The sequence below is a fragment of the Elaeis guineensis genome, chromosome 4 (genome assembly GCF_000442705.2).
Source record: "Elaeis guineensis isolate ETL-2024a chromosome 4, EG11, whole genome shotgun sequence".
NCBI classification, from domain to species: domain Eukaryota; kingdom Viridiplantae; phylum Streptophyta; class Magnoliopsida; order Arecales; family Arecaceae; genus Elaeis; species Elaeis guineensis.
Genome location: NC_025996.2, coordinates 135,697,746 through 135,712,648, shown reverse-complemented (window position 1 = coordinate 135,712,648; position 14,903 = coordinate 135,697,746). Strand labels below are relative to the sequence as shown.

Here is a 14,903-nt window from a genome sequence, read left to right as displayed (position 1 = left end):
TGGGGGATCCATTGATTAACAGTACAAATTGAGAGGAAGAAATACATAGCTCTATCCATCTTAGAAACTGTACAGAGAACTCAATACTGGGTCATGAGCTATATGAAGAAAGACCAGTCCACCCGATCATAGGCTTGTTCCATATCCAATTTCAACATCATGAAGCATTTAGACCATAATGTCTGACCGACGAGTGCAAAAGCTCTTGTGCTAAGCATAAAGTTGCCGCAACACGCCTACTAGACAAGAAAGCCCTTTGTTCTTATGAAATTAGGCAAGGTAACTCGAGCTTCAATCGATTGGCTAGCACTTTAATCATAATTTTATATATAGTATTACATAAGCTGATAGGCCTATAATCACATGATAGAAGAGGACTAGGCTTTTTAGGAATCAAGGTGATATATGTATTTGTCCAATATTGTGGAAGAGTATAAAAAGTAAAGAAATATTGAACAACAAGAATAACCTCTATCTTGATGATAGGCCAATAATATTAAAAGAAAAAAGATGAAAAGCCGTTGAGCCCTGGTGCCTTGTCTGGATGCATGCTTTTAAGAACACAATAGATATCCTCTTCTGTGACTTTCCTAGTCAATATAATCTACTAATCCATATTAAGATGAGAAGAGATAATCAGCAAATGAAGAGATGGAACCTCAGAATCTGACCAACAATGTCGAAAATAAGTGATAAACATGCCCTGAATACTCTTAACATCAATCACCCACTCCCCTTGATCTTTGTGGATCTACAAGATTCGATTTGATGTGCGATACAACACCATAGATTTATGAAACAATGCATTATTTGCATCATCCCAATAGACCCTAGATTTTTTGCACCATAAAATTTCTTGTCGATGAAGGTTTCAATTATACTCTCTAACTAAAGATAGAAGCTAAGCATGAAGATGAGATGACAAGCCCCTGAAGGAAACCTCCAACATTTGAAGCTGATAGATGGAATCATATAGATTTCTGCCAGTGGCAAATAATTTTTTTAGCTTCCTCTTCATCTTAAAAGAGCACTGTTCACATTCTGGATAACACAGATAATTTGAATTCATGATCATAATTGCCATTACAATGCCAAGCTTGCCTAATGATCTGATGACAATTATCAGAGCTAGTCCAAACTTTTCAAATCTAAATGGAAGACCTCAGACAATGGTGCTTTGTATGTAAAGTAACATAGGATAATGATCAGATGCAAACCATGGAAGGTGGACCATTATAGACTCGGGATAGAGATCTAACCAACTAGCTAAAGCAAATACTCTATCAAAGTTTCCAAACCCGAGCAAGACCATGCCAGTTGTTACACCAAGTATACAATGGGCCCTGAAAATCAAAATCAAATACAGCACATGATTGAATAAAGGACTTGAACTTTGTAATCTTGCTAGTAGCTTTAAAAGGTCACCATGCTTGTCCTCAATAGTAAGGATACAATTAAAGTCCCCAAGTTGCAGTAAAGGAAAACCTAAAGATAACATAGTAGTGACCTGAGACCAAACATGACGATGCTCAAAATAATCGGTAATAGTGTATGCAACATCCACCAAATAGGTCGGTTCATTAAGCATTGATAAAACACCAAATACGACTTGCCTATTGACATGGAAAAAAGTTATTTAACCTAAATTTTTCTTCCAGATAATAATAATACCTCCAGATAGACCAATAAAAGGAATTATATAAAATTCCCACCTAGGATCTAAGAGCTGAGGTAGTTGAGAGTGATCAAAGTTGACCAACCTAGTTTCCAAAAAATAGAAGACATCATGACTGTGTAACCACAAAAGATTTTAACATAATTATTAAAAGAGGGCTTCAAAGCCCTCCATCAGTTCCAAGTTAAGATCCTTATTGGGAATTAGGATGCTATTCTATAGTTAACTACAGCTCCACCCCCTTAACACTGATACCATTCAATGACTCGGTTTGTAATGGCAATCCTTGAACGGACTCAGGTGCAAGAGAATTGTTACTATCAGTGAGCATAGTTTGCAAATGAGATACAATAGAAGAGTGGATAGAAGCAGAAGAATTATGCAATACCAGCATCTTTTGTTGATCAACATCGAATTTGGTATTATTCAGGTGCAAAAGATCCCATTGATCTGCATGATTGCCCCTAGGCATCACCTACTTCCAAACCTTGATAACAAATTTTTTTTTTTGATTTTGGGAATGTAGTAGAAACATCCAGTGAGCTATTAGTAGGGACTGATGGACCTACATCTTCGACCAGAGCTTTAGCATGAGGGGGAGAAACTACACTCGGTGAATTTTGTTTTTTTCTTTGCAAATCAACTTTTCATGCTAGCTAGCCCTACAACACTCAGGTGGCACGCCACTTTATATGGAAAAGGTCCTAAGATTTGTAGCATCATTTTAGCATCAACCTGTTTCCTAAGAGAATTATATAGCATATTGACACTTCCTGATATTAACAATGGTTGGGTATATTGAAGTGTTTTTAGTATTGAAATTGAATTTTCGCCTACTTTCGAAAATTGAAATTTGTAATAAAGCTAAAAATTGAATTTTTTATGCTTAAAGGGCTTGAATTTTCAAAATCTTGCATGAAATCATAGAAGGTAGTTTCTTATTTACATGCAGTACTTGAAGTAAATATTTATTATTTATGTGATATGCATGTGCATAAATTCATTCTTTACTACTACCATCAAGTGTAATGCATATCTGAGAGAAGAGGAATCATAGATGTGGTGAAGGATAAGAAAGTGAGATAATTGACTTATTAATATTTTTGGTATAAATTGATGGATGGAATCAAGATGAAATATCCCTGATTTTTAAACTATCATTTTTTATCTATTAAATATAGATATCTACCTATCATTAATTGCTTTCTTTCTTATTTGATCAACTCAACTTGGCAGCCAACATTTAGGACTAACCAGGGGAACTGACAAAAAGGATGAGATAAGGAAAGCACGTGGCAAAAAAGAAAAGAAAAGAAAAGAGAATCCAACCTGCTAGCCACAATATTAGCTTATTTGAGAGGAGTGGGAATGCATCCGAGTTCGGACTGGATCTGCTCTAGCATTAGTGGCCTTTCATAGGAGCATCTTGGTAGGCCAATAAGAGATTATGAAGGGATGTCAACCTTAAATCAAGTATCAAGAGTGAAAATTCGATCAACAAGCTAGAGTGCTCCACCAGTAAATCGAAGTTATACTTAACCAATAGGCTAAGTTTTACTCGCCTAGCTAGTCGAAGTGCACAATGTACTTAGAGTGTGGATTGGACAGTAAAAGTGTAAGCCAAGATACAAAGGATGCATATCAAAATATCAAAAATGAAGATTGAAGCACTAAGGGTGCAGGTTGAAGTATCAAGGTTTAGATCGAATATCTAAGATGCAAACTAGGAGGAAAGAGATAGGAGCTATTAGCTTAGGATGAGGCTTTTAGTGAAGCAAAATCTAAAAAGGATAGATAGCCGTAGTTAGCATTATCTAAAACATAGGAGTGGTAGCACTAAGCGAAATATAGAGATAATGTGAGAGAGATAAATATTATGCATAACAATAGTGGTCCATGTAGCACAAGGTAGCAAGGTCATGTGCCGAAATTAAGTAGGGTAGACTTGTTCATTAAGTGGGTTGGGTCAAGATTAGCCCAAGGTATAACTAAAACGATTTAAGCTAGGGCCCAGCCTGGCCTGGCCTAGCCTTTGAGCTCCTAAGCCCGAAGCCCAAGAGCCTGATACTTGGGCTTTGGGCCAGATACTTGCTTGGGCTTTGGACTTCAGGCCAAAGTATCTGGCTTCCTTATTTTTGTTGTTTATAGTAGAAGAAATATGTTGTTAAAAATGGAATAGAGCTTCATAATGGATTTGGTGTTCCTTATAATATGAAATTAGTTATCTGTTACTATGCACATATTAATATCGAATGGTGTAATAAATTAAGAATAATTAAATATTATTTAAATATTTTAATAAAGGTATTAACTAGGGCTGGAATTGGGCTCGAGTAGGTCCAAGGCCCATCGGGCTAGATCGACTTTGGGTCAAGATTCGGGCTAGACCTGTAACAATTTAGATCAGGCTTGGGTCTAAATATAGGATCCATTCGTTTTTCAGGCTGAGCTCGGGCATATCTTTGGTCTGGTCCGGATTTGGTTCAGGCTTGAGTCTGAATTCTAGCCTAATCAGTAGTCCAAATATCTGGTCCGAACCCAGTTTTCTACTCAAATTGGTTCCGTCCAATCCATCAATTAGCCAGTTAGCTTTAGCTAATTACTTTAGTCAATTAGTCCAAATATAAAGCTTAATGCCATCTGTTCATTCATCACTTTGTCGCCAACTCAAAGAGCCCTAACCCCTGGTTCGTGTCTGTTTGATATCTGAATATTAGGATTCAGGGTGATTAAAATACCTTTTTCCATCTTCCACCATCGTCCATCATTGAGCCGGTCTTCTGTCTTCCCCTATCAGCCATCACCAATGCAGGTCTTCCGTTAAAGAAAATGCTAGCGAGGAAGGGGCGGAAGAAGCGATCTATGATGGCCGAAGAAAAGCTGATAGTATAGAGGCGGGCAGAGATAGAGAACCTGGGGGTGAAGAGAAGGAGGGAGGCGGCTCGGAGGCAGGCGAGGTTGATGAGGGACTTTTTGGGGAGGGAGCCGATGGGGTTGGAGAGAGAGGCGAGGGCATGGAGGGAGCAGCGAAAGGGGTTGGCGATGCGATGGAAGCGATGGGCATGGTAGACAAGGGCGCCAGAGTAGAAGGGATGGAGGTGGAGAAAGGGGTAGTCGAGGAGGCAGTGGGCCTCTAGATAGGCAGTGAGAAAGATTTGGAAGCTGCAGTTAAGGAGGAAGCCATCGAGGGAGTTGGTATGGATGTGACCACCAATGGCATCAGAGGCCTCAAGGAGGAGGAAGGGGACAGAGAAGGCAGCGAGGTGGGTTTGAAGGAAACATACGATAGTGTTATGCATGCAATTTCAAAAATTTTATGCAGCAAAATTATAAGATTAAATAAGTTAATCTAAATTATATGCATAAGATCTAATCTAGACTACCATACCAAGACATATAATATGATTTAACATGCATATGAGATCTAAAAATAAAAATTTATATCGATCTAATCGATGCTGCCATGTAGATCTAACCATTAAATCTAACAAAAATGATCAAGAAAGTTTAGAAATCATTATCAAATTGAAAAATCTTGATCTCTGCTAGTCCAACACTTGGATAGGCTTTCTTTCAGATTACTCACAGCCACACAAAGTCATCTGATCTCTATAGAACATCCATACGAAGATTGATATAGATCAGACTCCTTAGAAGTGCTAGCTTGCAAAAATCTTCGAGACTGATTTCTCTCTTCTTCTTCAAAAAACTTGGATGCTCCAAAAGAGAAGAAGACTTAGAGAAGGAAGAGAGAAAGAGAGAGAGCTCTGGAGAAAAATAAAAAACCAGCAAAGGAATTCAAGATGGGGCATCCAAGATTGGAGCCCCTTTTACATAGAATAGGGATTAGGGTTTAGGTCAAAGGGAGGGGCGCCCATATCTCCACGCCAATCACAATTCTTGGCATCCAAAAATTTCCAAAAAATAATGTTTGGTGTGAGGAGGAGATCTGATATCTCACATGCCTAAAAACACCTCATAGAAATTAAGAAAAAAATCATTAGGTGCCAACCTTCTTTCCTAACTTGAAAAATCTTTTTCCTTCTTATCTCTTTATCTTTAATTCGGATCGCATTTGAATTAGGCAGGAGATAAGATTATGACTCATTATGCTATGCCACCCACCCTTAGGCCCACTCTCATCACACCAAAAATCTCAAGCCAAATCGAATTTGACATTAAGAATAGGTGTATGGGTCCAAGGTGGCGCAAGAGACAAGGATAGAGTTCCTGCCGACTATGACTCTTCATTTTTAAATTAATTCTAGATCAAATTAAATCTGATTTGAACCCAATAATAGAAATAAACCTAATCAAATTAGAAGTCTAATTATCTCAATAAATTTTTAACCCAATTAAAAATTAGCTGAGTTCAAATTCTGATCGAATCAGGATCAAATTTTTTTTGCAATCAGGCTTGATCATATCAAACCCAATCTCAGTCAAATTGAATCTAATTTAATTAGACTTGATCCAAAGCTCTTTACTCAATCAAATTGAGTTAATTAGTAATCTAATTACTAATTAATTCTCCATTAATAGTAGAATTTCAGTCCCAGTGGGACGCTCCTCCAGAGTCTTAGTCCCAGTGGAACTCCTCACCAGAGTCACAATCCAATTGGACTCTTCAGTCATTAGATCCGATCGAATTTTCTAATGTGTGTGACCCCATAGGTTCGAACCTAAGTCGGTAGTATAGGAATAATTTTTTATACTAATCGATGTAACCATCTAGCAATGGGATCGGACGTCCGGATAGGTCGAAGGATTGCAAAGCAACATTCTAGAATCTACTGGCATATGGTTACCGTATAATTCATTCTTTTGATCCTAATACTCAAAGTGACCTAGGGTTTGACTGTCAACCCTAATATAGTCGACCACATTATATTTCAATCTTTCAAATCCATCACATGGATTATCCTACCCAAGATTTTACTAAATTGAAATACACTGATGCATATCTCCTACTAATTTCGAGAGGTCAATTCCATCTTGACTTACACACTAACTTGATAAGTACTTAACTGCACCCAGTTGTTAGGATTTGACGCCTCGAGATTCAGCCTACATTGAGCCCACAGCAAGGTTTGCGGTGAAAAACGGAGTCCAACGAGACCAAGATCACCTGAAACGGAGCTCGGATGGAGGAGATACGAGCTTTTGAAGTCGGCATGAGATTCGAGGCGGCGGAGGACCACCGGCGACCGGCGGCGCGGCCTCAGGCGGGCGCGCGGCCCAGGCGCGCGCAGGCCCGCACGCGGGAGCGGGCCGGCCCAGGCCCAGCGGCCTGCTGGCCCTTTGCCCCGGTCCACCATGGACCGGGCGGTCCACGACTGGGCCTGTGGACCGCGCGGGCGTTTCCCACGCGTTTCACATGGTCCATTGCACTATTCCGTGGACCGATCACGATCGGAGGGCGTGGGTTGATCTGTTTTTTGATCCGATGGTTCAGAACCTGATTTGGGTTGATTAAGGACTCTTAAACATAATCTAATTAAGTTTTAACCCTTTAAAAGGGCCTGTGGACGAACAGTAAAGAGGTGGTTCGGATTTTCTCGCCGTACAGAGCCGTACGAACCTAAGGAAAGAGAGAGGCAGAAGCGCTGAGAGAGAAGGAGCAGGAGGCTCCTGGACAACGGTCGCCAGGTACTTCAGGGGTTCAGGGGGTCTTCCAAGAGAGAGAGAGATTTTGTGAGGGGAACTTCTAGTGAGAGAGAATTGGGTGTACAAGGGTTGAGGGTGACATCTCCTCTTGTAAAATTTTTTTTTCATAGTGAAGTTTGCATGCCTCGTGGAGGCGAGCCCTTTTGTGGCTAATCTATGTATTTTGATTATTTTTCCTTTTGTTTTGTTTCTTCTTTCTTCCTGCTGCATCGCGTGGTACTGAAAAGATCTTGGGAGATGGTGTCCAGGCCAGACATCCACCCAACAAGTGGTATCAGAGCATGGCGGTACAAGGATGCAGATTGCAGTGGTGGTGAGCAAGACTGAAGATGGAGAAGACAGGAACAATCAAGATGGAGATCAACAAATTCGATGGTAAGAGCAATTTCTCCTTGTGGCAGGCAAGGATGAAGGACGTGCTCATCCAACAGGGGTTGATTGATGCTCTCTTATGCGATGAGAAGCCGACCACCATAGAGGTGCGAGATTAGAAACGGCTACAGATGCAGGTGGTGAGTATCATCCACATGTACCTGGCGGATGAGATGGTGATCCATGTACTGAGCGAGACTTTCCCGACGGTGCTATGGTCGAAGCTCGAGGAGTTGTACATGGCGAAGTCTCTCACCAACACACTTTTCCTCTGGAGGCAGTTTTACCAACTACGGATGACTGAGGGACAGAGTGTGCAGGAGCATCTCAGCCACTTCCAGAAGATCCTCACCAACCTTCTCAGCGTTGGCAAGAACGTTGAGGAGAAGACCAGGGCGCTGGTTTTACTGGCGTCGCTTCCCCCTTCGTATGAGTCCTCTTCTAGTGGGGAAGAGCACTATCAAGATGGACGAGATCACCGCGGTGATACTCCAGAACGAGGTTCTCAGGAGGGAGAACCCAGCTTCGAGCTCAGGTGGCGGTAGCTCAGCTTTGGTGGCTTCTGGAGGAGCAGGAGGCGGTAGACGGAGCCACAGGAGATCGCAATGAGGGCGGTCCAAGTCCAGGAGGGACTTGAGCAAAATCAGGTGTTACCGGTGTGAGGAGTTGGGGCATCTAGCTAGAGATTGCCCTCAACTTAAAAATCGGACGGTGGCTGCTGTAGCGACGGCCGACAGCGATTTAGATGGAGATGTCCTGGAGATATCTAACTAGGTATCTACTTCTTCCCAGCAGTGGATATTAGATTCTGCATGCCTCTATCATGTGTGTTGCAGAGAGAAGCAGTTTGACTCCTTGGAGAACAGTGAGGGCACTGTATATCTGCCGGATGGATCGAGCTGTGCGATCAGAGGCATTAGGACGGTCAGCTGGAGGACACATGACGGTGCAGTGAGAAGATTGGGAGAGGTCCGATACATATTCGATTTCAGGCAGAATCTTATCTCACTTAGCAGACTGGATTCGAGAGGCTACAGGACGGTAGCTGGTGGAGGAATCCTGAGGGTGCTACGCGGCAATAGGATTATACTGGAGGGGAAGAAGGAGAGTAGAGGACATTATTACCTGGCAGGGAGCCCAGTGGGAGGTGGAGCTTCGGGAGCCAGGCGGAGCCCAGAGCAAGGTGGAGCTCCAGGAGGCGGATCGGACACGAGACAGGAGACTTGGGAGGACGAGAGGCGACGTCGCAAGGTAAGATTCCTATTACCGCAGGATGATGCCCCGAGCAGGTCTCAAGTCAGGAGGAGCACAGCATACGACGGAGATGGGATCGAGCAGCCTGGCTCGACTCCCATGTTTGCCCATCCATGATCAGCAGGCGATTGCCCCAGGGCATAGGGGCGAGGAGATCCAGAAGCTCTCAGAGTTTGGAGGAGGTCGAATATCGAGTCGAGGTGGAGATTGTTAGGATTTGATGTCTCGAGATTCAACCTACATTAAGCCCACAGCGAGGTTCACGATGAAAAATGGAGTCCAACGAGACCAAGATCATCCAAAATGGAGCTCGGATGGAGGAGATACGAGCTTTTGAAGTCGGCACGAGATTCGAGGCGGCGGAGGACGGTCGGTAGCGGCGCGGCCGCAGGCGGCGGCGCGCGGGACGCACGACCCAGGCCCACGTGGGATGCATGACCCATGCGGGCGGGTGGCCTAGCCGGGCGCGCGGCCCAGGCGCGCGTAGGCCCGCGCGCGGGAGCGGGCCTGCCCAGGCCCAGCGGCCTGCTGGCCCTTTGCCCCGGTCCACTGTGGATCGGGTGGTCCATGGCTGGGCCTATGGACCGCACGGGCGTTTTCCATACGTTTCGCACGGTCCACGATACTATTTTGTGGATCGATCACGATCGGAGGGTATGGGTTGATCTGTTTTTTGATCCGACGGTTCAGAACCTGATTTGGATTGATTAAGGACTCTTAAACCTAATCTAATTAGGTTTTAACCCTTTAAAAGGGCCTGTGGACAAATAGTAAAGAGGTGGTTCGGGTTTTCTCGCCGTACAAAGCCGTACGAACCCAAGGGAAGAGAGAGGCAGAAGCGCTGAGAGAGAAGGAGCAGGAGGCTCCTGGACAGCGGTCGCCAGGCACTTCAGGGGTTCAAGGGGTCTTCCAAGAGAGAGAGAGCTTTTGTGAGGGAAACTTTTAGTGAGAGAGAATTGGGTGTACAAGGGTTGAGGGTGAGATCTCTTCTTGTAAAATTTCTTTTTCATACTGAAGTTTGCATGCCCCGTGGAGGCGAGCCCTTTTGTGGCTGATCCACATATTTTGATTATTTTTTTTTTTATTTTATTTCTTCTTTCTTCCTGCTGCATCGCGTGGTACTGAAAAGGTCTTGGGAGGTGGTGTCCAGGCCAGACATCCACCCAACACCAGTATCCTTCCGTCACTAAATTAGAAACTCAAATGGTTCGACACTAAAGCACAGTGTGTTGCTTACAAATCATCGTGATGATCTTAAGTCTGAAGGATACTTATATCCATACCCTTCACGAGCTACTTTTGACAGCAGAGTGCTCGATAAATGATCACATTCGATGCGAATGTACTCCTACATTCTATCTGCATGCCATAATAATGTCTCCATATTCTTTGGTTAAGAAGACAACCAACTCATATGGCACACAACGATCTATACTCGATATTGCTATCATCCTATTAACAGCATATCATTCGATCGTAAATATTTTAAGGGCTAAAAAATAAATTTTTTTTTATCGATTAAATATAGTCTTAAGGACTTCATCATAATATAGGAGTTCAAATAAAATAGACAAAATATGATGAAAAAATTAAATAATTTTTATTAATGAAAATTCATATATATTTACAAGTATGAGCACAATCGTCAACAGGCTGATGATTAGCTTTGGGATACATTTTCTAACAGGATTGTGGTGATGAGGCTGGCAAGGTTGATGTCGATGATGATGACATCGGGTTGGATACTCACGATGGAGGGGAAAGAGGAAAAGAGCGCATGAGGGGAGAAATGGGAGGAGACATTGGGTTTGGCCAAATTAAAGGAGGACTGGAAGAGCAAGAGGAGGAGGAAAGTTAAGGGGCTAGGCTTGGGCTCGGGCTCGGGCTCAAGCTTGGGGTTGGATCGGCCCGATGGGTTTAGGTTGGGCTTGAGCTTAGACTCAGGCTTAAATTTTAAAATATTTTCAGGCCTAAGTCCGATTTGAAGTTCGAAAAAATATTTCAGATCGGACTCGAATAGGGGTGTGGTTTGGCCCTACCCGATCTGTTTCTAGCCCTAGTATTGACAGAATAAGGGTTGTAATAATGAAAAATATTTTGATCAATAATAACATTGGAGATAAACAATATGAACAAATTGATGAAATCAAAATTTATATTAGAAATACATTACAAAGTATATAGAGATAATATCATTCGTAGATTATGAGATATTTTGTACTATTTGATTTATAGATCCCTAGATTGTAGCTAAAAAAAATTATATTCTATTCAAGTTGGAGAAATTATTTAACAAAAGCTATTCTTTTCTTTTTGATTATAATCTTTTGATGTCTGATAGAACTATAATAGAAAACATCAATTACTGATTGTTGAGAGATGACTTAGATTACAATGTCCATGAACTGTAGCGGGAATATTCAATACTATTTAAGGGGTTGAATAGCGAACAAAAAATTATTTATGATATTATTTTGGATGTCATGAATAAAAGAAGAGATGGATTATTCTTTGTCTATGGTCATGAAGTCTAGTACAACATATCTTTGGCAAGCGATGGTTTCAAGAATTCACTTTCAAGGACATATTGTGCTTGTTGTTGCTTCTTTTGGAATAGTATCACTTTTATTACTCGATAAATGAAAACCATATTTAAGATTTAAGATACTGATTCAGATTGATGAGCATTTTACATGCGAATTAAAAAAACAAATTCATCTTATAGAATTAATCACATTTACAATATTAATAGTTTGGATTGAATCTCTAATAAATTATAGAAATTGTGATTCTTGATAGATCTTTACAAGATATTTTAAATAAACAAGATTCAAATACTGAACAGAAGCTATTTTATGAAAAGACTATATTACTTGGAGGAGATTTTAGATAGATTCTTTCGACTGTTATTGGAGGAAATAGAGGAGAAATAATCGATGCATTAATAAACTGATCGTATTTATAAAAATATTATAAATTTATATTTAAAAAAATATATGACTATTAAATAATAATATGGATGAAGAAGCAAGGACATCCATGCTTAATTTCAGTAAATAGATTTTGGATATCAATGATAAAAAGATGTCTGCCATTTAATTAAATGAAGGAGAGGAAGAAACAATTGGAATAAAAATTTTGAATAATTTATTTATAAAGGATGATGATAACCGCATTCAAAAAATTACTTCTTCTGTATATTTTGATTTTATAAAAAACTATGACAGTCCTTCATATTTAAAAAAAAAAGAGTTATTATCATGCCTATAAATAAAATGATTGACAAAATTAATTTGCACATGCTTTCTTTGACTTTGATAAAAGAAAAAATATATTTGAGTTTTGATACAATATACAAAATATCAACGGATGCTACTATTGAGGATATTCTCTATCCTATCAAATTTTTTAACTCTTTATATTTAATGATATATCATATTATAATTTAAAATTGAAAATAGGTGCTTTTACAATGCTACTACAAAATATCAATCAAAGTGTAGATCTTTGTAATGGTACCAGATTGATAATAATTGATTAAGTGTAAAGATAGTTTAGGCAAAAATCATCATTGATGGTCATATTAAAAGTAAAGTTTATATTTCATGCATTATAATGTAAATAATAAAGATGAAATAATCATTTATTTTTAAAAGATGATAGTTTCTAGTAAGACTTTGCTATGTCATAATAATCAATAAATGTTGAGATCAAATATTGAAGAGCATTGGGATATACATACCGAAGCTTGTGTTTTCTTACGGTGAGCTTTGTGTAGTGGTTTCACATATGAAATCACATTACAGACTCAAAATTTTTTAATTGAAATGAGTATATTGGATTTGAATATTATATAAAGAATATTATTTATATTTTTTTTTGATCTTCCTTTAGGTATCTTTCCTATTATCGAAACATATATAATAATTTAATAATTTTTTTAACCTATATTTTATTATACACATTAGCTTATTATTATTTTTTCTTATGAGCAGATTAAAGGAAGGAATAGAATATAATCTATTAGCAAATTTATCATTGGAAAAGCATAGCTGGAAAATCAAAGTTAGGCTTGCAAGAATATTAGGGACTCGATAAACTCTAACAATGAAAATCAACTGATAAGCATTGATTGAATATTGATTAGCAAAAAGGTATCCATTATTCTTCTATAGTCTACTAGCAATTTTTATGAAACATATATATATATATATATATATATATATATATATATATATATTTTTTAATATAGAAAATTTCAACTTGAGTGTTAATATGAAAAGAAGATGCCGAGCAATTCAAAAATTTGCTCATTGAAGAAATATTTTATATTTTTCAAAATTTTAATATTACTTTAAATAAAAAATTAGGGCTATCATTTATTAGTATATTATTTATATCAATCGATGGACTATTATTGAACAAATTGACAACAATGACGGCTTGATTGCCCTTCAAAAATTTAATTGCATTGATTTTGAAGAACTCTTACTTAGAAATTATAATGATCTTTATTCGATGGGTATGAAATAGCTGCATATATAACCATTTATATTATTATATCCTTTTATATTGACATATGCAAAATTCATGTACCATTTTTCATAATAATTAAAAATATCATATTATCATATTTTTCTATGTATTTTGCAGATGTCATTGACATATTATTTTTGTTTGATCTCTTGATCAAATTCATAGTAGACAAAAATTGGTTTACAAAAAAAATTTAAAAATAGAACATTTAAGGTTCGAAATAAATGTTTCATTATTCATATATTTTTGTGTAATATAATATAGTATCATGAGGCATCCATGATTATTTTTCTTAATTTGTAGTATGAAAAGAATCTCAATTATATTTTGTTGTACATTTGCTGGAGAATTTAATGAAAATGCTATTTGTGAAAGAATAAAGAAGGTACAGTTATTATCATTTTGATGGGCATGATTGCGAGGACATATAGAGATAATTTATCTTTCTCTTTTTCTCTCTTTGTATTTTTTTTATCAGCACTAACAGATCAATCATCTTCTGCATCAAGATATTATATAAATCGATAAATATTAGAAATCATTAACTATGAAAATAGGTTATAAAATATAACTTTATAATAATGTTCTTTCTAAATAGTGAATTTATATATCACCATTTCGATGTATCAAAAAAATTCTTGTATAGGCTCGAAACACCGATTGTTTTAATTACATTCATAGAATAAGAACAACAAATTATTGTTGACCATCAATAGGAAGTTAACACTAACAAAAAGGTAATTAAAGAATTGCTTGAATTAGAATTGGATCACTTTTGGATATAATTTGAAATTTGTTTATGCTTAATTTTATTCTCAAATATAAATTTGAAATTAATTTAATATCTTTTAAGATTATAAAATTTTTGAAACTTTTGTATGTATATCCTTCTAAACATCTAAATTTACATGGATACCCTTTCAAAATTAATATTTGCATATATATCCTTATAAAATACTTGATTTACATGTATACCCTTATTTTTCTTTATTTTTTTATATATACCATGTCATCTAACGTCGTTAAAAAATTAATGATTTAAAATTTAAATGACTGAAATGCCCTTATAGGTATATATGCAAAAAAAATTTATAAGAGTATATATGCAATTAGTGATTTATGAGGATATATAAATAAATATTAATTTTGAAAGGATATTCATGCAAATTTTGATATTTAGGAGAGTATACAGGTAAAAAATTTTAATTTAATTTTTTTTCTATTGTATGTTATTTTACCGAAATAAAAAGAATTTAAACACAGTAATTAATATCATAGTAAAGGTGATTCAAATACATTAATTTTTATCTATTACTTCTTTGTTGGTGTTTATAGTAGGGATGGTTCATTTATTTAAAGATTTTATTCATCTATTGTCATTATTCTCAATAGCAATAGC

The 14,903-nt window shown here is 37.8% G+C and overlaps 1 protein-coding gene across 1 annotated transcript; it reads right to left on the bottom strand.

The window, feature by feature from the left end:
* Positions 1–1,283: 1,283 nt before the first annotated feature.
* Positions 1,284–4,974, bottom strand: LOC105042615 (uncharacterized). The gene is made up of 2 exons (XM_010919898.2): positions 4,414–4,974; positions 1,284–1,343 (listed from the first exon to the last, which is right to left on the bottom strand). Exons 1-2 carry the CDS (start codon positions 4,972–4,974, stop codon positions 1,284–1,286), a joined length of 621 nt encoding a protein of 206 aa, XP_010918200.2.
* Positions 4,975–14,903: the final 9,929 nt, after the last annotated feature.